The sequence below is a fragment of the Tachysurus fulvidraco genome, chromosome 5 (assembly GCF_022655615.1).
Source record: "Tachysurus fulvidraco isolate hzauxx_2018 chromosome 5, HZAU_PFXX_2.0, whole genome shotgun sequence".
Lineage (NCBI taxonomy): Eukaryota > Metazoa > Chordata > Actinopteri > Siluriformes > Bagridae > Tachysurus > Tachysurus fulvidraco.
Genome location: NC_062522.1, coordinates 25,386,398 through 25,411,533, shown reverse-complemented (window position 1 = coordinate 25,411,533; position 25,136 = coordinate 25,386,398). Strand labels below are relative to the sequence as shown.

The 25,136-nt window shown below is 36.3% G+C and overlaps 1 protein-coding gene across 4 annotated transcripts; it reads left to right on the top strand.

Moving 5' to 3' along the window:
• The first annotated feature begins 2,485 nt into the window (after nucleotides 1-2,485).
• On the top strand, nucleotides 2,486-20,532 carry vapb (VAMP (vesicle-associated membrane protein)-associated protein B and C). 4 transcript variants are annotated; one of them, XM_047813794.1, is made up of 6 exons: nucleotides 2,486-3,008; nucleotides 8,916-9,068; nucleotides 11,115-11,218; nucleotides 17,539-17,619; nucleotides 19,388-19,492; nucleotides 19,630-20,532. In XM_047813794.1, the coding sequence occupies exons 1-6, from the start codon at nucleotides 2,951-2,953 to the stop codon at nucleotides 19,789-19,791; spliced, it is 663 nt and encodes a 220-aa protein (XP_047669750.1). In that variant the 5' UTR covers nucleotides 2,486-2,950; the 3' UTR covers nucleotides 19,792-20,532. The 4 variants fall into 4 exon arrangements, with proteins under 4 accessions (XP_047669750.1, XP_027002539.1, XP_047669749.1 ...); XM_027146738.2 differs by having other exon boundaries at nucleotides 2,493-3,008; nucleotides 19,316-19,492; XM_047813793.1 differs by having other exon boundaries at nucleotides 2,494-3,008; nucleotides 19,627-20,532.
• Nucleotides 20,533-25,136: the final 4,604 nt, after the last annotated feature.

Below are 25,136 nucleotides of genomic sequence, written 5' to 3'. Positions count from 1 at the left end.
TTTTGGAGGCGAGTGGACAGAAAGATTGTGAAAGCACGTGACCAGAATACCCGTGGGGCAGTTCCCCTCATTGTGCTGAGTGTTTTGATATGTCACATGTCCATGTTGTGCAAATTTTTAATTTTCACCACGTGACGTCATGTGACGTGACCATAATACCTGTGGGGCAGTTCCCCTCATTGTGCTGAGTGTTTTGATATGTCACATGTCCATGTTGTGCAAATTTTTGATTTCGCTTGTTTTGGGGGCGGGGCTACACGTGACGTCACGTGGTGTCGAGTGACGTCACCAGAATACCTGGTGGGGTGCCAATACTTTTGGCAAAAAGTGGCTACTGAGGGTTTGAAAATTTCATGTCAATACTGCTGTCATTAAGGGATTCTACTTATTATTATACTGCATGGATCACAGAGAGAGAAGCCGTGCCTGAGCTCTTGGCATTCTGCGTGTGTGAGAGCTTAGAGGAATTTTCGGAATTCCCTGTTCAAGTCTATGGGATGTCTGATTGTCGACTACAGGAAAACCGAAAATTCTGTCGGGACCCCGGAATAAAAATTTCATCCGGAGTAAGGTCCTAAAGAACCTGTCAGAGTTCGGTGTAAATTGCTCGAAAACTTGCGGAGTTATAAACCTCAAGAGTTTATAATGGAAGTCTATGGGTAAAAGGCCACTTTGAGCTTCCGTACTGGGAATGCCGGAAAAGAAAAATAGAAGCAACAAACCAGGGTCTACGACAGGGACTACGACATATCCGAATTTGGTGTATGTGGCTCGAAAGCCCTAGGCCGCATTTTTTTAAAAAAAATTTTGTCTAATAATAATAATAATAATAATAATAATAATAATAATAATAATAATAAGCTTATAACGGAAATCAGAATGTTGGCTTCTACAAAGCCAACATAAGTAGGTATGTGTTTTAAGTAAATAATGTAAGAATAGAGTTGTGTGTTCTGTGTATGTCAAGTGTAAAGCACGATCACCTCCCTTTGGAGACTGGGTCACAGGGAAGTATTCCAACATGATCACGACCACAAACACCTCTAAGACAACCACTGCCTTGCTAAAGAAGCTGAGTTTAAAGGTGATGGACTGGCCAAGCATGTCTCCAGACCTAAACCCTATTGAGCATCTGTGGGGCATCTTCTAAAGGAAGGATGTCTCTAACATCCACCAGCTCTGTGATGTTATCATAGAGGAGTGGAAGAGGGCTCCAGTGGCAACCTGTGATGCTCTGGTGAACTCCATGCCCATGAGTGTTAAGGCAGTGCTGTAAAAAAATGGTGGCCACACAAAATTTTGACACTTTGGGCTCAATTTAGACATTTTCACTTTTGTACTCACTGGTGTACTCACTTTTGTGGCCAGTGGTTTAGACACTAATGGCTGTGTGTTGAGTTATTTTGAAGGGACAGGAAATTTGCACTGTTATACATGCTGTACACTACTTTACATTGTAGCAAAGTGTCATTTCTTTAGTGTTGTCACATGAAAAGATATAATAAAATATTTACAAAAATGTGAGAGGTGTACTCACTTCTGAGTAAAGTTAATATGATCCTGTGAAAATGTGCTGACCAGACTAGTGAACTGGGAAAACATGGGAACATATGACCCTTTGTCATGTGCTCATTCTATGCCATATAAATGTGGGGAACATATGAATTATCCCTTTATGACATCCCGTGGCCACATAACTAACAGAACAATTGTTATTGGACTCAAATATAGAAGGGTTTGGAAACTGTGATGCAATTATTCAGCCTTATTCTTACAAATTGGGTTTATTGTGGCCATTAAATGTCTTCTTTTTTGTTTTTCAAGTAGCTGAGAAACCCTACATGAGAAGTGTGTCTTTATACTTTTCCGCCTGATTCTGCCTGTTCAATCATATTGTGGATTCTCCTATGGCATGTGTGAAATTCGGATCCATTTTTGTTCAATGTTATTCAACTAACGTCAGTATTTATAATAGAATACAAACATTTCGAATTTTAATGTACATTTAGTGTTATTCTTGAGCAAATGAACACAAAAGTAAAAGCATACTTTAGACCACTTCAAACTTGTCATTCAGAGATAAGGAGATCCTTAAATCAAAGTGTTAACCACAGCTATTTCTTGTACAGCTTAAAACCCTCTAGGTTTTTGCAGTTTATTATATTAAAATACAATAAACATAATATTTGATTTATTTTAATGTTATTGTTATATACGTATATACATGTTTTATTTATATTTATTTTGAAATAACATTAAAAATTTATATTTATATTAATAATAAAGAATATTGATAGGTGTTGTCCCTCAGAACAGGTAATAATTTATTACTTAACAGATTTAATAAATAAAATAATGACGTCATATCGGCAAGTGTTTAAATATTGTAGTATTTTCGTGTTTAGTCCTAGAAAGCATGAGGTTTCGCTTATATTTGAGAGAATTTAACAAGAAGGTTACATTCGTTTTTATAGGTTAAACCCAGAGAACCTCAGTGCCATCACCTGGACAAGCGACCGGATTGACATCATTTAGCATCGCCGAAATCCTCTGGAGACTTTGGAGTATTGAAGATAAATAAGAGACGTCGTGAAGCGTTTAACCCCTTTAAATGATTTCTGTATTCATTTTGCTTTAATGGGAAAAGCCACTGTTTACTTCTCCCGTGATCGTCCACACTAAGACGACATCATCTCACCAGCTGTCGCGCACCATCAGGCTGTGACGTCACGGCGAGTCTGTCTCACGGCATCACAGCAATTCAGTTCGGATATATTTGTAGCGCTCTATACCATTTGTCATTGTACGATTTAGTACACATAGTGGTTGAAAGGTCACGTGTTTTGAACACAGCGAACCGAACGTCAAGTGCAACATAGTGGAAGTGCGAGAGCTTCAGCAGGTCTGTTTGTGCACTGAGGTATAACGCGACCGCCCGTATCGCTGGGACATGGCCAGGCCAGAGCAGATCCTGATTTTAGAGCCTCAACACGAGCTGAAATTCCGAGGTGAGTTATAAAATGCGCGCTAGACGTGGATTTGGGTGTGAGTTAAGGAGGTCATTTGATGCAAAGAAGCGGGTCTGTGACATGGCGTTAAACACAGGCCTCGGTTCTGTATTAGACGTCGTGAATGTCGACTTGCTTTTCGTTAGCTTGGTTGCTAAGTAGACTATAATGCACTTTAGTTCACAGTAAGAGTTATAGGCGTTGAGCTAAGCGAAGGTAAGCGATGTTAGCGTTAACAGTAACTAGCTAGCTTTGTAATGGATGTGTGTCCACAATGGAGCAACATTAACCAGGCCCACTGTGTTCTTTCCATTAGACACTCGATAGTCCAAGGTCTTCCTAAGACGGCTTTTCACCTAACAAGATGTTTGTTAACAGTCAAACAGAGATGAATTACTTACACTGTGCTTTACTGCAGGTGCTTCTGTGAAATCAAAATTTGTCAGTATTAAAAACAATAACGGAAGCACACACACACACACACACACACACACACACACACACACACATGCATTTTGGAATCCAAACAAATATGATATGACTAATGAAAATGGGCTGTTTTTCACTTTTACCTTCATGATTAATTAATTTATGAGCTAATATGAATTTGTCAGAATTAATCAAAGCATTATTTCTGTAGAATATCATACCACAAAGCTTCTCACTAAAAAGAGTTTATGGACAATATATTATTTTGCTTTGCCTGGTCACCCTTCAAACACAGGTAGTGACAAGCCACTAAAGTTTGACTGTTCTTTGTGCCACGTGTTATGACAAAACCACTGAAAGTTGTTTTCTGCATTCATTTAATTTTTTTTCCTAAGACGCTGTCCAGGTGTTTACAAGATATTATAATATTACATTATTAAATAATTATTACACAAACTAATAAGTAAACAGCATAAACCTTTATTGAGATCCAAACATTTCCGGACATTGACAGCTTCTGTTATCATACTTGTCTTCCACAGTATGTTGAAGTTAAAATAAAATAATATGATAACAAAGTGCAAACTTTCAGGTGTAATTTAAAGGTATTTACATCCAAATCTGGTCAATCTAGTAGGAATTACGACACTTATGTATTTGGTACCAATTTGGAATCTGTTGCTGTTACCTGAATGAATTTTCTCTGCCAGTAAAGAAAGCAATCATAGGTTAAACAATTTGAACACACCATAAGATAGATGACCATGTCAACTATTTGGTACATTCCTAAAAATAAAGAAGACAAAGGTGAGCTCAGCACCAACAAAAGACTATAGAAAACAACTGCAATAGATAACAAAAGAATTCTTTACCAGAAAAACTGCTGGCCAGGTCAAGGACACCCACCAAGGTAGGTGTACTGTATCTGTGTCAGTGTCAAAAATCCAGTAAAATATCACAACCAGAAATATAGCAGGTTTAATACAAGATGTAAACCGTTGGAAAGCCTTAAATACAGGAAGACCTGATTAGATTTTTCCACAAACGTTTTTTTTAAAAAGAAAGAAAGAAAAAAGAAATAGAAACAATATGGACAGATGGGACAAAGAACAGATGTACCAAAATTATGGCGAGAAGAGTACGGAGACAGGAGAGGGCTGCTCGTGATTAAAAGCATCCCCTCCAATCCTATGGTGTAGACATTTGGGCTTCTTTTGTTCTTCCTGAAGACCTGCACACATCATCTTCACTGTACTGAATTTTAGGTGTGGTGGAGTCTGTGGTTACAGGAGGTGAAAATTGGGCTTTTTCAAACCTGCAGTAGAACTCGTTCAGGTCGTCTGCCAGTTGTTGATTCACCACATTTCAGTGAGCATCCACTTTGGCCTGACGGAGCTGGCTGAGTTTTGCAGTGAACCATGGCTTGTCATTGTTATAAGTACGCAAATCCTCACAGAAACTGATACTGTATATAATGTTACAGTCTCTGTGAGCTCGTCCAGGTCAGTGGCAGCAGCTTTAAAAAACAGTCCAATCAGTGAGAGAGAAACAGGCTTGTAAATCCTGCTCAGTAAATCCTAGTCCATCTTTTTACACTCCTTAATACAGGTTTAGCTGATTTCAGTTTCTGCCTGTAGGTCGGTATGAGATGAACTAAACAGTGATCAGAGAGTCCCAGAGCTGCCCGTGGGACAGAGTGGTATGCATCCTTTACTGTAGTGTAACAGTGATCCAGTGTGTTACTGTCTCTGGTGGGACATGTAACCTGCTGTCTGTATTTAGGCAGTTCACATGAAAGAATTGCATTATTAAATGCCCCGAGAATTATTAGTACAGAATCCTGGTGTTGTTGCTCACTCTCTGTGATCATGTCAGCGAGTATCTGTAGGGCCGAGCTCACGTGCGCTTGCAGAGGGATGTAAACACTCAACAGAATGAATGAGCAAAACTCCCGCGGCGAATAGAACGGTTTGCAGTTAATGAAGCATGTTTCAAGATCGGTACAGCACATCATCTTTAACACAGTTACATCAGAACACCACCTTTCATTGATGTAAAAACACGTCCCGCCGCGCAATTTCCCATGGGCTGTTATCAGTCAGAGTGTGGCCCAGTCGATGATTGACAGCATGTCAGTGCATCTTGCAGAGGTTTTGTAAAAGAAGGGTCAACATTACATATATCGACTTTTTGCATAAATTTAATGTAATTGTAAATAAAACCTTTGACACTTATGAAATGCTTGTATTCACACAAAAAGATCTAAAAACACTGAAGTAGCAGACACGCAAAATTCACCTTGGTTATATTGGTCATTTCAAAAACATTTTTTTAAAATTTGCATGTAATAAAAATATGATGTTTAATAACATTGTGTACTACACAAAAAAGTACATTTTTATGTTTTAGAATTAGTATTCCACTGAAATATTTGCATTCAGAAAACACAGCACTGCTTGAGCAGGATTATCTCTTGGTGGTCAGCAGTAATTGGCCAAACAGATAACCAGCAAAATTAAGCACAGTCTCCTTTATCTTGATTAAAGTCCATTGTAACATAGATGTTCTGCAGAACTGAGGCAGCCCAAAACATCCTCCTGCAGATTCAAATATTTCAGGGACATTGTCTGTACCATCTACCATGCCCGTAAGAATAGTTTTGTCAGGACTCAGCCCGGATTTTGGCCACGTGCATCTGTTTACGTTCCTCGTCACGTGTCTGCCCCGCCTTCGTCTGCTCCTCTCTGTCAACACACCTGTTTCCTATTGTGATTACCATGTGTATTTATCTGTGCAGCGTGGAATCTACTGTTGTCTTTGTCCTGTCTCTAGTCCGTGTGTTGTTTCATGTCCTTTTGTTATTTAAACCCTGTTGATTTGGCTATCCTGCATTTGGGTCCGCATCCTTACCCCGCATCATGACAAGTATAGATTGTGCTACTGCTACTATGATTACCGTTATGCTGCGTTTTCTAGAGATTCACTGATGGCACAAACGCAGCATAACGGTAATCATAGTAGCAGTAGCACAATCTATACTTGTCATGATGCTATACTTTTTATGACACATAAAATGTGTTTGTTGTCACCAATCTAACTGCTAATAATGTATTATTATTATCTCTAAATGCAGGGGATAGTGACAACTAAAAAATCTCAAGACCTTTTAAAATCATTAAGACATTTTTGTTGCTCACCATCCATCTAGCAGTCTAAAGTAACATGCCCATATACTCCAACATCTCCTTTTATGGTCCAAGGATCTGGGCACAGGGTGTGGTTTGTCAGCATCATTTCCATACAAACACACAGAAAAATCTGTCTCACTGATTACGAAGTAAAATACTCATATTAAAAAGCTCTTGAAGGCAAATGCACAACTCGCCTAGTACAAGACCTTCCAATAGTTTATGGCGGATATCAGAAGGGAAGCCTGTGATTGAGTGGCAGTTTTGCAGGGTTTCACACAGAACACACAGTCACCTTTTAGACCACACACTCCGGTTGTTAAAATATCATGAACAGAAATGTCATGACTGTCCTGTGTCCTCATGGGACAATCCCCCCTCAATCACACTTTTAAGCTGCATTTTATTTCTTATGGCTTAGCTCTGAAATTCTCCCAAACCATGTCAATCGAGTCAAAAAAAAATTTTATTATTTAATTATTAGTTTATTTATTACTTTTTGCTATATGTTAGGTACTGTACATATGCTGTTATCATTAAACACAAGTTAACAGTAAATGCAAAGATAATTGAAATGCTAACCTAAGCCACCCACATGTCTATACTTGAAGTACTTACAGTACTTACTTATGTAGCATATCATTTTCTTAATGTGGCATTAGCAGTAATATTTATGGATATGTTCTGAGAGAATTTTAAATGACTTGCATTTTAATTCAGTCGGTCTGAAGTGAAGCATCTATTTTTGTAAGCGGGAATTTTTCAGGCTCTCAGCACTCTGGTTCAAAACGTTCTTAAAAGTCAAAAGCCGCCACATGGGGGCCACATTTTGTTCATATTGGAAAATGTGTTAATAAGTTAATCTATTATCTGAAGTTAAATTAATTTAAAACTCCGCCTTTACTTGAAACAATTTGTTAAGTTAGCTTTGTTAGATGAAATTAAGAAGAAGAAATTAAAATAGTGGAACTGCTTTACGCCTTTGAGGGTTTTTTTTTTTTTTTTCATTTTTTCTTTCTTTTTCAGTTCATGTAAAAATAATTAGCACTGTTAGTTGGGGTTTAACAGTGTACTAACAAATAAATACCACTATAACCACAAATACCTTATACAAACTATCAAGCATGGTGGTGGAGGTGATGATCCACAGGTCGTGGGGAAACTTGTACACACTGAGACAATGTTGAATTCCATTTACACCAAAATATTCTCGAGATAAATTTGATCTGATCTGTGCTTAAACTGACACAAACTTTGATCATGCAACAGGATAATGATCCCAAAAAAAAGAAGGAATACTTTCAGAATTTTCCAGACCTCACTTCATTGAGATGCTGTGTGCATAAACAACTGCTTGGGAACAAGAAGTGAAGTAAAGCAATGCTCTGAAGTAAAGCAGAGGGCCAAACGTTCTCCAAAACAATACATAGAAAGACAAACTTGTTCAGAAAATAAGAATTGTTATTGTTACTTAAGGTGGGCTTGACTTTACTGATTTATAAGGTGCACTTATTTTTTTACATCCACCTGGTTTCTGAATGTTTGCTTTTTGTTTTCTAGATTCAAAGCATTTATTGTCATATACCCAGTGAGGAAAGCAGGTTTCCCTGAGCAATGAAATTTTTACTTTGCCCTAAATTCTTACTTTGTTTTACTTTTTGGATTTAAATGATTACATATTGATTTTTATTTTTTTTTTATTTTCAGAAGTTACAGTGTTATTTTCAGGATCATACAATGTTATATATAATATGGCTCGTTATATTGACCTATAAGTTAAATCACATGCAAAAAACACTAATTTAGCTAAGCAATAGCGCTCTCATACTGTATGGAACTGTAACTGTAGGCAGCACATTAATTTAGATTAACTGGATCTACCTGTGCATTCAAGGGTTTGAACACACACCTTCGTGTGTGTGTGTGTGTGTGTGTGTGTGTGTGAGAGAGAGAGAGAGAGAGAGAGAGAGAGAGAGAGAGAGAGAGCTGAGTTGACTTTTGCTGAGAATAGAAGCCCCAATTGTTGTAAGGTTTCTACTATATTTTGGAAAATGGCTGTGAATTTGTGCTCATTCAGCTATAAGGGGATTTGTGAGGTCTGGTGCTCGCGTTCCATTTTATCCAAAAGATCTCAGGGCTATATGCAGGGCAGTAGAGTTCTTCCACACAAATCTTATGGTATATATTAAATAGATATTATGCTATACTATACTAGTGATTTGACTAAACCATTGTGACAAAGTTATAATGAATACAAAAGCATCTAACTGCCCTCTGTCTGTGTTTTTAGGTCCATTTACAGATGTGGTGACCACAACTTTGAAGCTTTCTAACCCCACAGATAGAAATGTGTGCTTTAAAGTGAAGACAACTGCACCACGTCGCTATTGTGTGCGTCCAAACAGTGGAGTGATCGAAGCTGGAACCTCGGTTAATGTCTCCGGTAAATAAATCACTTGAGCATAATTTGATAGTTTGTGATCATTTATTTAAAATTTAAATAAATTCAAAGTTACATTTTCTTATTCAAGTCAAGATCACAGTTATTTATATCATTTCTTCTTACGTGAAAAATAAACAAGACCAGTTCATGTTTTCTATACCACAATGCAATCCTATTTATAGCTTTATTTTTATTGCAGTGTGCACTGTAGAAGTAGAATCCTCCGCAAGTAATGCACAGCTAATAGCATAGATCTTAATGGTCAATGGAATAGAACATAAATTCTTTTTACTTTTAATAATTTATTCAGCTTTTCAATATCTTTATACTAGACTCCTATTTTTATTATAATCAATAAATGAAATTAATACATTTAAATAAAATAATAATCGGGTAATATTTAAGAAGGTTGTACAGGCTTTCCAGAGTTACTCTGTAGTGAGAAAGCTTACTTATGGCACCATGTGGTCTTAGGACAAGCACTTCTTTCTTATCAGAGCTTAAGTAGTAGGAAGTGAGTAAGCTTCTGCAGTCGAATGTCCTTCAAACAGTCTTCAATCTAATTAAGCTGGTGCCTCTCATCTGGCTTTGCTGAAACGTTTGTTGAAGCGAATACCATGTTTACAAAAATATTATCTGAAGGTAGCATTCATAAGAAGATATACCATTTATTAGTATGTCTATAGAAGTCAACATTTACATCTATAAACTGATATTGATAAGTCAATTAAGCATTTTTTTTTTTTTTAGAATATTATGATCATCTGGCTTTGTATCAATATAGCAGACCAACGTTGAGGTTCAGATTCGTAATTAATGTTGTCTCATGAGATTTGAGCAATTCTAACAAAAAGAATGCCCTTTCTTCTTTAGCTTTTTTTGCCTTGTTTGATAAAGAGAGAAGCAGCTGGCACTTAAGGTAAATTTTAAAGAATTATGTTTGCTTTTGCATATCTCGTAAATATAATTAGAAATTAAAATGGCAAATTTAAATAAATTGATAATATTATCTGGTTCACTTCAAACATATCATCTTGGGGAGTTTTTCCTTGTGCCACTTGTCCCATTGTTTAAAGTGAAATACAATTGCTCATGTAACACCCCAAAGAGAATTTGACATTGTATGCACACTGTATGCAGAAATTTATAGGACTGTTTTGGAATAAAATATGATTTAGTCATATGAATACATTATCATTTATTATTTTATTCTTATTATAATTGCCAAAATTGATGCTGTCTTATCAATCTGAGGACACACCTGCCCATGATACAGTATTACTCCTTCACAATATCTTTTGAAGAGGACCTTGATCAATAGAAGAGGACACAGTGACATTTTCATACAGATCTTCAGTAGAAATAATTGTGTCGTCTCTTCCTTGGTTTGAGTGTACTGCATTACTTGATTGATCTGTCTTGATTAATCTTGTCAAAGGTCCACTGGTAGATTCTCTAGGGCACAAAGAGTGAAGAGGAGGAGGTCTCATTACAAACTGAGTCCACCAAGGCCTCATGTGTCCTCCCTTGTTTACTAGAAACTCCTAGCCTCACTGCCAGACCAGAAACCCTGCTTGGGCTTTCTGTTCCCAGCTATCTCTCTCTTTCACTTATGGCAGCATTGCCAGGGTATGTTTATATGCAGTGTTTCTGCCTCATCTTGGGTCTGTCACATCTGTGCAATGTACTGCTCAGTTCACATGGCCCAGACACTCCTAAAATATGAAATAGCCTGTAAATGTAAAATGTAAACAATTGCTAACAATGAACGATGCAGACCAAAATACTTGCATAAAATGACATTATAATGATTATCATTTATAGAGACAAATTACAGTTAAACTGACTACTGTCAGGAAAAAAAAAATCATTTCAGTAAAAAAACAAAAGATTCCTGTAATTGGAATGACATCAGATAACATCACAAAATAATGACATTCATAGCCTGAGATTTATTCTACATTAAAAAATACTCTAGTGTCATTAGTTGTTACTAGTCAATGTTTTTGCTTATTTTCAAATTAATTTTTGATGTGTTTTTTGCAGTTATGCTGCAGCCATTTGATTATGATCCCAATGAGAAGAGCAAGCACAAGTTTATGGTGCAGTCGTTAATGGCCCCACCTGACATGACTGACATGGAGGGTCTGGTGAGTACTCATCCAAAAGCGGTAAAGACTTGTTATATAATATGGGACTAAATCTGGGAACTGTGTGGAATAAGCAGTGTACCTGCAGTTATATTTTATTATCACAGTTTACCAGTAATTATATAATGTATACTATATGTCCATAAGTTTGTGGACACCTGACCATCACAGCAATATGTGCTTGTATGAAAATCCTATACTTATCCTATACTATAATTTTAAAATGTGGCTGTGGGGATTTACCCATTCAGCCACAAGAGTACTAGTGAGGCCAGGCACTGATATCAAGTGAGAAGGCCAGTATATACATTCCTCTATGAAAGAATTGGAATAACATGGTCATTTTTTGTTTTTGCAGTACTCTACAGTATGTACAGTAGACATTTGGGTTTGAACATATGATGTATATGATCAGATAAAACTCAGAATTTCAGCTTTAATTTACTGATATTTACATCTAGATGTGTTAAACAACTTGGATCATGGCACCTTTTGTGGCAGACCACCCAACTTTAGGTGAGCAAAAGTATAGAAACAGATTTTCTCAGAGAAAGTAATACTTAGTATTTAGCAAAAGTAGTAAGTTGCATTCTTCATTTTTGTTTCTTTCCCAGGTTTGTACTACAGCTTCTTTCAGCTATTTGTTTTGGGTGGGGAGGGCTAACTTCTGTTCTTAAGAAGGTGCATGCTCAGTTGGGTTGAGGTCTGGTGATTGACTTGACCATCTTTAAACCTTCCAATATTTCCTAAGTTTCTACAAGTTCCTACAAATTTGATTGGCTGCATTTCACTGTACATGAAATTTTAGCAGAAATTATGTTGTGCTTCAATTATGTTTGCAAGCCTAAACCATTACACTACCTCTACCATGCTTCCCTGATAATCTTGTGTGTTTTGGATCATGAGCAGATAATTATTTTCTCACAAAACGTCATCAGTTTTATAGTTTAATTTTGGTTCCATATCTTTTGTGCTATGTATTCAATCTATAATTTTTTTCTGAATAATTACCATACACTTCCTAAAAGCTGATGTGTACCTTGCATATGGTGTGGGCTCTACATACATTTTTGCTTTTAAAGTCTTCATTATACAGTGGAATATGATACCTTCACCTGTTCTCTATTTTCCCATGAATTTTAAATTGCTGTTTTTGCTATGCCCAAGGTTTATAAAATGGCTATGTTACTCCTTCTATTCTCAGCTTTACAATGGCAGGCTTTTCCATGCAACAAATTAATTGCAGCATTTACAATACAAAACATATGGGACATTACTCAGGTCTCAAACTAAGGTTATATATTCAGTACTATTAACTGTTTAAACAGTCGATCTAACAAGGCACACATGGAATAGAATGAAGTCCTCTCCGTCACATGCTTTTGATCACTTGAAAAATAGATGGGTTCAAACAAAATATATTTAAATATAGATGTAAATATCAGGAAATGTAAGCTGAATTTCTGATCTCTCATCTTCATCATGTCTATTTATCTATTGATCGATCTATCTATATAAATAATTTAATCGTTTTCTCTTATACTCTTCAATAGAATATACAGTAAAATTCTATTGAAGAGTAAAAGAGAAAACGATTAAATTATTTATGCCATTCCAATACTTTTGAAGGGGTTTAACCTTTACAACTTTTTATTTACAAGACCTTCTAATTCATCTGAGGTATTAAGTTGCAGTTTTAGTCAGTGCTCTGTACAGAGCACCCAAATTCTTCTACACTAGCTTTAACCTGCACACATCTTTAGCTTAGATCAGTTGAACTGGAGTGCATGTGTCATCAGAGGCAGAATTACACACCATGCTGACATTACTACTATTTCTAATCCTTGAGATCCAACTTACTATAAATACTTGAAAAAAATATTTGATCCTTTGCTGATTTGTACATTTGTCCACTGACAAACAAACGATCAGTCTATAATTTTAATGTTAGGTTTATTTTAACAGTGAGAGACAGAATAATAATTTTTAAAAAAATCCAGAAAAACACATTTCAAAAAAGTTTTAAATTGATTTGCATCTTAATGAGTGAAATAAGTAATTGATCCCCTATCACACAGCAAGATTTCTGGCTCCCAGGTGACCTTTATACAGGTAATGGGATGACATTAGGAGCAATCTCTTAAAGGAAGTGCTCCTAATCTCAGCTCTTTAGCTGTACAAAAGACACCTGTCCAAGAAAGCAATCAATCAGATTCCAAACTCTCTAGCATGGCGAAGACCAAAAAACATGGCCAAAGATGTCAGGTACAAGATTGTAGACCTACACAAGGCTGGAATGGGCTACAAAGCCATTGCCAAACAGCTTGGTAAGAAGGTGACAACAGTTAGTGCAATTACTGTATTTGCAAATGGAAGAAACACAAATCTCAATCTCCCCCGCTCTGAGGCTCCATGCAAGATCTTACCTCATGGAGTTTCAATGATTATGAGAACGGTGAGGAATTACATGGATGATCTTGTCAATGATCTCAAAGCAGCTGGGACCATAGTCACCAAGAAAACAATTGGTAACACACAACGCAGTGAAGGACTGAAATCCTGCAGAGTCCGCAAGGTCCCCCAGCTCAAGAAAGCACATTTACAGGCTTGTCTGAAGTTTGCCAATGAACATCTGAATGATTCATAGAACTGGGTGAAAGTGTTGTGATCAGATGAGACTAAAGTCTATCTTTTTGGCATCAGCTCAACTTGCCGTGTTTGGAGGAGGAGGAATGCTGTTTATGACCCCAAGAATACCATCCCCACCATCAAACATGGATGTGGAAACATTTTGCTTTCGTGGTGTTTTTCTGCTGAGGGCACAGGCCGACTTCATTACATCAAGAGTGGATGTTGTGGAACATTTGGATGGGTTTTCCAGCATAACAATGACGCAAAACACACTACAAAGGAGTGGCTCAAGAAGATTTGGGCAGGGATTGAGAACGGGCTGCAAAACACCAGAGCAGTTAATGCAGACACTTCTCTGGCAGACAAGCTGAACACCTTATATGCTAGTTTCGAGGCCGCTAATGGAAAACACGTTCACGATCTCAGAGCATGACGTGAGGAAGGCGTTCAGGAGAGTAAATACCAGGAAATCAGCAGGACCAAAGGGCGTCACAAGTCAGGTCTTGAATGCCTGCACCAACCAGCTAGCACCAGTGTTTTCACCGTGATATTCAACCTCTCCCATATGTAATATTCACAGGGTTCAAAAAATCTATCATCGTTTTTGTCCCGAAGTATCCCCAGCCCGCCTGCCTTACTGACTATCACCCTTTAGCCCTGACCTCTGTCTTGATGAATTGCTTCGAAAGACTAGTCAGAGACTTAATCCCTTCTTCTCTTTCTTGGCCATCTTCAGTTTGTGTAGCTTCTCAACCACTCCACGGACACCATCATATACCTTTACCACACCACCCTAAGCCACCTGGACAGCAGAAATGGGAATTATATGAAAATGCTGTTTGTCAACTAGAGTTTAGCATTTAACTGCATAATTCCCTCCACATTCCTGCCTGTCTCTGTGTCGCTGGATCTCCAATTTCCTGTTAGACAGACCACAAGCAGTTTGGGTGGGCAAACATGTCTCACCCCTCCCTCACCCTCAGTACTGGCGCAACCCCAGGGTAGTGTACTGAGCCCCCTGCTGTGCTCACTGCACACTCATGACTGTGTGGCCACTTCCAACTACACCAACATCATCAAGTTTTGGTGGGCCTCAGCATACCTACAGGAGATTAAAAGCCTAGAGACATGGTGCTAGATGAACAATCTCCTTCTCAATGTCAGCAAGGAGCTGATAGTGGACTTCAGCACAAATCAGGAAGAGAACTACCGACTGCTCATGATCAACAGGACCCGAGTGGAGAGAGTGGACAGTTTCTGGTACCTAGTTGATCTCGTAGGAGCTGTCATGGTCTTGTCACATCAACACTGTGGTAAATAAGGCTTGGCAGCGTCTTTTCCACCTCAGACGCTTTTGCACAGTATACATTGCATATTTCACTTTAAGGCCCTTCTCGCACTGCACACTTTCATTTACTTTACTTTGCATACTGTCATGTATATAAATATTTATCTGCCCTGTATATATCTAAATTGTATATATAACACTCATCCACGTTCCATCCTTTCACTGCTTATTGTACTTATTGTTTTTATTTTTAAATTTATTTATTTTTATATGTTTCTTGTATAACGTTTCAATTGTATCTCTCTTGTGCACCCATTTTACTATTTTGTTCCTTATACTTATTTTTAACTTCAATAAGGATCAGTCAAAAAACACATTTCACTACATGTCATACTGAGTACACTCTTCTTTTGGGCCTTCTCCCTCAACATCCACTTAGAGCTACCCCTTCCCCAGAGAATCATTTTATGTCAGCATTTTGTATCACCCATTTCAGCCATTAGGAGAGCCAGTGGTACATGGTACTGACTGTTACTATCCTTCTTTCACTTGTGTTCATGCTTTGCATTTCTATCTTATACTACTTTTATAATACTTCTATTAATACTTTCTTAATATTGCCATTTGAAATTTCATTTGTTTGTCTATGCCATTTGGAGACAAAATTTGACATTTCTTGGTTTGGTGGTGCCGTTTTAGCTCTGCGTGCTATTTCTGGAAGTTGTCTGATAATTCTTAGAGACTTGTTCCATTTCTAGGGAACAATTAGATATATATGATATGTATATACGATATATATATATATAATTAAATATATATTGATATGTATATCAATCTCATTATATATTGTTTATAGGTAATTGTCTAGGCCTTCTGCTATACAATTCCATTTATTTTTTAATTATCCTGCAAATAAATCTTACTTTATTTCTGCTGCTTGTACATGCACCATACTGTACATGTGTACATAAAAAATACACCATGTAAAATAAATATTTATTCAAATACAACAAAATATATATTATACGTTATGTACAAAAAACATAAATGACTCTTGATACCTTGGCAACCCAGTTTGTCTTTCTTACCCTCTCTTCCTGACTTCAGTAGCATTTTCTATGATTGCTTTAAACACTGGCCAAAGCAGCTTTTCCTTTTTAATGTATATTGTCCTTCTGGAAGTTTCCAAGATATTTGAAGTGTCTGGCAGCACCAGTGTTGGCTTTTACTAAATGCATATATGTTTTTAACACAACCATAAATTAAATGGTTCCCACCTGATCCACACATTTTTGCACCATGTCAGTTTTCAAAGTGTCATTAATTGAAACAGTGTCATTGGGTGTTGAAAACAAAAGACAACATTTAAAAAAAGAAATAGGTCTTCAACCAAATTAAGCGTACGTGTCAGGCTTACCAGATTTTTTAAATGTTCCCATCAAAAAACTGGCATTATCTGTCAGGGATCATAGAGGATCATTGGATGTTGTGCAGAAAATTTCAGCAGATGTAAAAAGTGCCCAGTGCAACTTACAACACTGCTTTGAAGTTTCTATAAAAATTGAAATATCAATGTTGGTTAATTAGATCACAGACTAATAATACCGTCAGTGTAAAAACTGTTGCTAGGTAATTTAACAAAAACGCATAGACAACATTTTTTCTTCCTTAAGGAGAGATGCTGTTTGTAATACTGAGAGGGAATTCATAATACTGTCTAACTGAAAAAGATGATTTAACAAACACTAAATAAACGTAACAATATCTATCTACGTAAGAAGCAAAATGTAGATAGATGTTAAGTTTATTTAGTGTTTGTTACATCTTCCTTTTCAGTTAGACATTGTCCAGTGTTGACTGTGCTAATTAATTAGGTCTATGTTAATTAGTTCTCACAGGTGTCTAATTAACATAGACCTAATTAATTAATTAGCACAGTCACCTTCAAACAACACTACAGAATCATAAGTACTAAAAGCATAAGGTTAGATCCAACAGAGTCAGTAGCTATTACATAAACTTTAGAATACACTACTAGTTAAAAATAAATACAAAATCGAACAACTTAAAGCACCTGTTTCCTGCTTCTGTTATCTGCCATTATAGATAGGAAAAATATACTCTCTTTTTTTTCTCATACTGGTAATGTTAATGATGAAAAGTGAAAAATGTGTACCTTTTGTCTCATGCTGGAAATATGGATAATGTGTTAAATGTCACATTATATATGTTTAGAATTTATGTAAATTAAATGTGTGAGCAACCATTCAATGCTGAAGATTTGTGTCTTAGTCACAGTTTCTACAGGAACTGCACAATCTAGTTACTCTTGCAGACCATTTTTATTGTCTACTGTCTACTTCTATCACATTTTTCTTGTTTTTCCCCTTTTCTCATACAGTGGAAGGAGGCCAAGCCAGAGGAACTGATGGACTCTAAGCTGCGATGTGTCTTTGAAATTCCAAATGAGAACGAGAAAACGGTAACAATACTTTTAAAACCACTAACTCAAAAACCAAAAATGTATGATCCCTCTGATCAAGACATTATGGAAATGTTTGTGTCAACGTGAAGACAAATGTTGTACACTCACTTTCCATTTTATTATTAACACATCTATACGCACAAGTACAACTATACATTCATGGAGTTAACAAATCAGCCAATTATATGGTAGCAGCACAATGCAAAAAAATCATGCATTTACAGGTCAAGAGCTATACTGGTAATGTTTACATCAAACAACAGAATGGAGAAAAATGGTGGTGATGGTGATCTCTGTGACTGTAGCTGTGGAATAGTTGTGGGCTGGTATCAGTATAATCACTGATCTGATATTACATATCGTCGCTGTCGGGCAGAATCCTTGTATCTCCACAACCATTATTTTTTAGGAATTTTAAAAAACGGCATATCTTATCTGCAATGCACAGGGTTTAGTCCGCGTTGCAGTGGATTGTCTTGCGCTAAATTCCTGTCCTCAGACGAGCACCAGAAGATTTTTTTTTTCTTGAGAATATGCCGCGAAGCTCTCCCACGGAGTGAAGAAGAGGTAGTTAAGAGATTTGCGCTCAAGCTATTTTCAAGACTTTAGATTGGTTAATAACTTGTAAAAATAATAGACCCACGTGGGAACTGTCCAATTGCATCGATATGTGAAAAAATATGAAATTGACAAAATTTGGACATACGAGGTTTCCGCCGACAGCGACGATATACCAATGATTTTACATATATTACTGGTATAGTGTAAACCAATGATTTTCACACACAACAAAGAATGATGCAAAAGACATAAAAACAAGACTGGTCAGAAGGATATAGTATATACAGTAGTATAGTGGATGGACTACAACTGTAAAAGACATTACATTCCATCTCAGCTCAGAACAAGAATCTACAGAGAGACTTTGCCCATGATGGCCTCAGATCAGTCAAGCATATGCCCATTGTAGCCTCAGATGTCTGTTGTTGAGTGGAGACTGATGTCTTCTGCTGTTGTAATTCATCCACCTAAAATTTTGATGCTTTGTGCATGCTGATATAACTTAGTTTTGCATAATAAATAAAGTTAACTTAATAAAGCATAATATTGCACACATATATAATATTGTTATTTGCACTCCCACACTTTATGTACATAACTGATCATATTCTATATTCATATTTAATACTCATTCTGTCTACATTGTATCTCATCGTCTGCATTGTCTTGTATAGTTTGTATAGTATGGTGTTATTTATGTCTGTACTTTTGAGAGTCACAAACAGCTGGAACCAAATTCCTTGTGTGTCAACACACTTGGCCAATAAACCTGATTCTGAATCTGGTGGTAAAGAGTGATGACATGAGTAATATATCCTTTCTGATAGCTTAAACAAACCTAAAGGTTTTCCTCAAGCATGTCGTTATTAAAATGGTACTTCCTCCCTCAAAACTCATTATGATTTCTCATTATGATTTTTGATGTGATTACTAAGTGATAATTGCTATGATTTTTTTTGAGCTACTGACACGATTGGCTGATTAGATACCTGCATGAAAGTGAACAGTGAGTGTGTATTTTGCATTTCTGTGAAGTGTGTGTGTGTGTGTACTTTCTCCTTTTAGATGATCAGATTTAATCTGTGTTTACCGTGTGTGTGTGTGCGTGTGTGTGTGTGCAAACTGTTCATAGCATGATATGGACACAAGTAAGATGATTTCCTCTAGTTTTTTAAAATCGGATTCATCCACATTGTCCATGAAGTTGGGGTCCAGTTTGGATGATGGAGATGTGAAGAGGATTATGGAAGAGTGCAGAAGACTTCAGGTGGAGGTGCAACGACTAAGAGAAGAAAACAAACAGATCAGGGTAATTTTTTTGTTTAACAGACTAGCTGGCAGATAGCTTGAAATATGACATAATACTGTATGTGAGACAAGATGAAGGATCAGGTGTTAAATACTATGGAAAAGTACATCACAGTTCCTATTTCTTATACTTAGCAGGAAGATGACTGTCTGCGGATGAGGAAGAACACAGTGATGGCAGCTCAGCATTCTACAACTTCATCTGTCACTGTGAAGGAGGAGGGCTTGAGCATCAGGGCCATCGCTATAATTGTGCTATTCTTTGTCATTGGCGTCACTGTAGGGAAGTTGCTCCTGTAAAGATAACGGAGAGTTTCGTGACAGCATGCAATGTGAATGAAACAAACCTAACAAACGTATTTTGATGCTGAATATTCAGTTGCAATGCCATATCATTTTTGGATAGTGCTGGGTCACTGAATTATGTAAAATGAAAATAAACATTATTCCACCTTGTGTGCAAAATATTAGGGGAATACATAAACCAAGCACTGTCCCTATAGTGACAAAATGACATCATTCAGGCCATTCTCTGAACTATTTTAGAAACACTAGTGCTCAAATATTCATACCAAGCTGTTATCTTATATACTGTCATCTTAACTTCAGAGTTCAACTAAGGTCAGTTAAAAATTATGACTGTTTTGTTTAGACAGATTACAGAAGCTTATTACATTTACTTATATTTACACTAAAAGCTCTTTCAAATATTGACCATACAAATGATTATTTATTAAATGTATATGTGCGTGCACACACAATGAATATTAAAAGTCTACACACTCCTGTTAAAATGGCAGTTGTTTGTTTTGGAAAAATGAAACGAAGCCTGGTATTTATAGCACAGACAAGTGAAGAATAGAGAGAGTCAGAAAATATCAGTACTATATATACTAATTATACTCTTGCAGCTCCTTTAATGATAACATAGGTCTCTTGGCAGCTTACTTACCAGTTCTTGGTGATGTTGCTGTTGTGTTTGTTTTCTGTTTGTTGATTTGTTATTGCTATGTTTCATTAAATATCATGTTTTGGAAATAATTTATACTCCTCTAATATTTTATACCTTACCATAATTTGTGCATCATCTACAGCAGTCAGACGAGACCAAAAAGATAAGAAAATTCTGCAGAGACAGATGTTTATTGGGTCAGTCAGAACAATTTTATTGGCGACATCTGTATAATAATTACTTTTGACCATGACACTGAATGTGATTGGTTAATTCTGTACAAAGCCACATCCATAATTATACAAGGGTGTGCAGACTTATGCAACCAGATAAAAGGAACATTGCTTTTGCTTAAATGTATGTATTGTAATGACCGTGTAGACTTTTTATATCCATTGTCTATAATCAATGGTGTGTCTATGAACTCAAACCTTGTATCCAAAGTTATTTAATTAAGCCAGAGAGGAGTAAGGCATAGGGCTGATGTCAGAGAAATGCTTCCAGTGTTGATCTTGAGCTTGGGGCAGATAAACTTTCCTATAGTGTTGGTTTCAATATTTCTTTATCTTTTTTCTTTTAACGGTTGATAGTGTCTGATAGCGTGTCTAATTGTGTTTCAACTAGGGCATAAACCTTTTTGTTTTAATTTTTTTTAGATATTTCTATTTTTTGTTTGCATATTATATTATGTATCTACTACAGCTCCCTTGTCTAAGCATGACAAAGCTGTAGTTTTTGATTTCTTAAAAGTGGTGTGGTTGGCAGACGATTGATTCCCTTAGAGGTGCTCATGAGAAATAAACTTGCTGGTCCAACACTATGTGCAAACTGAAAAAACCCTATAGGTTTATGCTATTGCTTTGACAACCATTACTCTACCCAGTGGCATTTCCTGTATCCAGTACTGCTCATGTACAGTCAATTCCATAAATATTTCAAAATTGATGATGTTATTTTAGCTGTCTACCGCAGTATATTGTAGTTGTTCTTAACTAATTAATATTAGTTCAAAATGTAGACTTTCTGTTTTAAGGGCATTTTCAACCATATAGATGAAAAGAACCCATGAACATCACCAAATACTGGTGATTGTCTGCCAGGCCTTTATCGAAGCTTAAATCTGTTACTACTTCTGACAATTTTTTTTTTTTTTTTTTTCAGTTTTTTAATTAAAGATGAAATGCCTGCTTAATTGGATTCAGGTCAGTCACTGACCAATGACTTGATGCAGCCAGCTGAATCAGAACGGATAATATAGTCCTATAGACTTCAGAATTCATCTTGCAGCAGTAAGGATTTCTATTAGATTGTGGAGGTCAGGGCTCTATGTAAACCCACATGAGTTCCTCTACTCCACTCTTAGCAAATAGTGTATTTATGGAGCTCCCCATTTTGCACAGGGGCATTTATCATTCTAAAAGTAGTTTCAAGCCCATGGAATAGGACCCCTTCCCTTTCAGTTAAGGAAAATTGTAATGTTTCTGCATACAAAGCCCTTTAAACACCCTTTACAATACTGTGCTTCCAATTCTGTGGCACCAGTTTCTGAAAGTCAGAGATATGGGTGTAATTTTCATGTGTCTCCAAACTTTGGGCTTATAGCCTAACCCTGGAGGGTTATGAAGGGATTATTCTTTACAATGGAAAGAAACCTATTGCAATATTCCACCGTTGTTTTCCATGATTTTTTAGGCCATTGGGCACCTTTCACCAGTACATATTTTCTTTATAGGAATCTATCAAATATTTGATGTGGCCACACCTGATATTTTGTTTGTATATCATAAGGAGAGTTAACAGCATAAAACTTTACAAACACAAATGCCACACACCTCTAGACCTTTAATCTGCTAACTTATATGCAGTTATAATGTAAGGTTCAACTGGCCATGAAACATGAGCAAATAATTGTCCCTTAAAAAAGAATATATAAAAAGCAATCCTTACATTTTCACTCTATTGGCATTCATATGCATTATTTATCTATGTTATGATGTGGTAGACTACTAAATAACAATATCTCTGAAAATGTCCAAATGTTTATGGACGTGTCTGATTTTTTTTTTAAAGCCAGAAGGTATTAAGACAATTGCATGACTCAGAATTAATCTTATAGTGTTTCTGTTGTATGTTATACACTGTTTATTCTGCTGCATTAGGCTGTAAAGTTGCTGTACTATTGAAAGACCTCTGATTTTACTTTTTTCTTGTTTTTTGAGATCCTTTCATTTAAGCTATGAATAAAGACTTTTATTGCACAGCACTGTTTCTGTAAAAGGAATGCACTAAATATAAAGAATATTTTCTCAGTATCTGTCCATGAAACAGTCTTTTCCGCCATTTATTCACAGTTTGATCCATGAACAATGGCATCTAAGAACTCCTCTTATGCACACTCAAACTCCATTTTTGTATGCTGTGTTATCACTGAACAGATTTTTTTAATGTGTGTTGGGGCTCTTTCAATATTTCACTACATGTATTTATATAATCTGAAAAGTTTTTGAAAGTGATCTACCAGGACATACATTTTAATATGAATTCATCTGCATTTTGCTTTCAGGCTTTGTGAGATTATTTAATCCGACATGTATGTGCCACAAACCTTTTCATACCATGAGGAGATAGGCTAACAGTTTTGTATGGAAAAAATAAGTACTAATATTCATAGTGAAAAGTCTATTATGGTGTAAAAAAATTACGTTTAAAGTGTTCCCTATATCTAATGCCACTTTTTAAAACATACTATATTGCCAGGATAATACAATTTAATAATTTTATATTTATTGGTGATAAAAGCAGAAACATACTGTGTTGTTAAGTAGATAGCTCACAAAAGCTTATTGTTCAGTAGTAGACTTACAGGATTTTACAGAAGATAGCAGAGGCACTGTAGAATGCTGGGTCAAAGGATAACATATACACTGACCAAAATTATAAACACAACACTGCACATTTTAGAGTGATCTTTTATTTTGGCCAGCCTAAGGCACACCTATACAATAATCATCTAATCAGCATCTTGATATGCTACACCTGTGTGGTGGATGGATTATCTCGGCAAAGGAAAAGTGCTCACTAACACAGATTTAGTCCGATTTGTGAACAATATGAGAGAGAGAAATAGGCCTTTTATGTACATAGAAAAAGCATTAAATCTTTGAGTGCAGCTCATGAAAAATAGGGGCAAAAACAAAGTGTTGCGTTTATATTCCTGAAGATATTGCACAGGTTATGCATAAAATGAAGGGGTGGGCATGTGGTAGCCCATGTGGTTGGGCTACCAATCGGAAGGTTGTGAGTTCAATCCACCAGGCTACCACTGTTGGGACCCTGAGCAAGGCCCTTAACCCTCAATTGCCCAGTTGTATAAAAATGAGATAATGTAAGTCGCTCTGGATAAGGGCGTCTGCTAAATGCTGGAAAAGTAAATGGGTGCCAATACTGGTGAACAGGACTGTAGTGTCTTTGCCTGTGGGACATTATGGAGGCTAGCAAGTTAAGTGATTTATGGAGAAATAAAAATAAAATTAAAAATACAGACATTTTTTATACATAATTGTAATTTACCCTGGAAACAAAACATCATACACAAAACATCTTACACATCTTACATAGATCTTACACAAATTTGATAAAAAAAATACAATTAACAAACTGACAACAACATACTTTAAAATGTACTTCACAACATACTCTACAAAATACTTTACAATATACCTTACAATGTACCCTCTCAAACCCTCCAAAGCAAAAGAAACGCATATATCAAAATTATTAATTAAATTCAAAAATAACATTTATCCCTTTGTGAATCACTCAAGACTTTCATCATTGACCAAAATATATTCTCAATTTCTTAAAATCGTCCTGAAACCACCGGCCATTTTTCTCATGTAATGTCACAAATGCATTTTGCTTTGACTTTCATAAATGAATAAAAACAATTTTTACATTTCCAGCTTCTGTCTCTAGTGGAAATAACAGAACAGAAATCAGAAGTCTCCCAAGTTTGTTGTCTTCCTAAATGAAATGAAATTGTACTAAAATATACTAAAACATTTTCCTACTAATTTAGTTCATTAAATAACTTTTTTTTCTGTGAATGTGTTTTTATTTTTAACATCATTAAGACGTTGTTCAATAAACATTAGAAATCACTTCTCTTAAGTGAAGCTTCACTGTGATTTTTTTATTTATTAAAGTATATAAACAACAATGGCAAATAATCATTCTACAAGAGTAAAGTGATAAAAGCTTCTTGACTTGACTTGATATGACAGGCCCCGCCACACATCGTATTTCTCACACAGAAAAACTTTTTGACTATTTATCATATTTAATAAGCCGCAGCGCCCAAAATGTATCTGTCCGCACCGCTGTCTCTATGGAACCGGGCAGGAATCAGGCGCGTCTCAGTTCTTAGTCTTGCCTGACACTTATCAGCCAATCAAAAAAAAGAGGCTACACAATAGCCAATCAGAAAATAGCACTCTCTGGGTAAGATTTAACACAACAACCAATGAAAGAAAAAAAAATTCATTAGCGAGGGTATTTTCGACGGTCGGTTTGAAAAAAAAACTCCAAAACGACACAATCATGACCCTAAAAATGCCTGGGTTTGAGCCAAACTGTTTTAAATGGGAGCAACATTACAAATGATAAAGGAGTCCAAAAAGGCAACAAACACAAT

Excerpts from the sequence above, each read along its gene's own strand:
- vapb (XM_027146737.2), top strand. The coding sequence starts at position 2,951 with ATGGCCAGGCCAGAGCAGATCCTGATTTTAGAGCCTCAACACGAGCTG. Across the intron at positions 9,069-11,114 it reads AACCTCGGTTAATGTCTCCG|TTATGCTGCAGCCATTTGAT; the intron begins GTAAATAAATCA and ends TGTTTTTTGCAG. Across the intron at positions 11,219-17,538 it reads TGACTGACATGGAGGGTCTG|TGGAAGGAGGCCAAGCCAGA; the intron begins GTGAGTACTCAT and ends TTTCTCATACAG.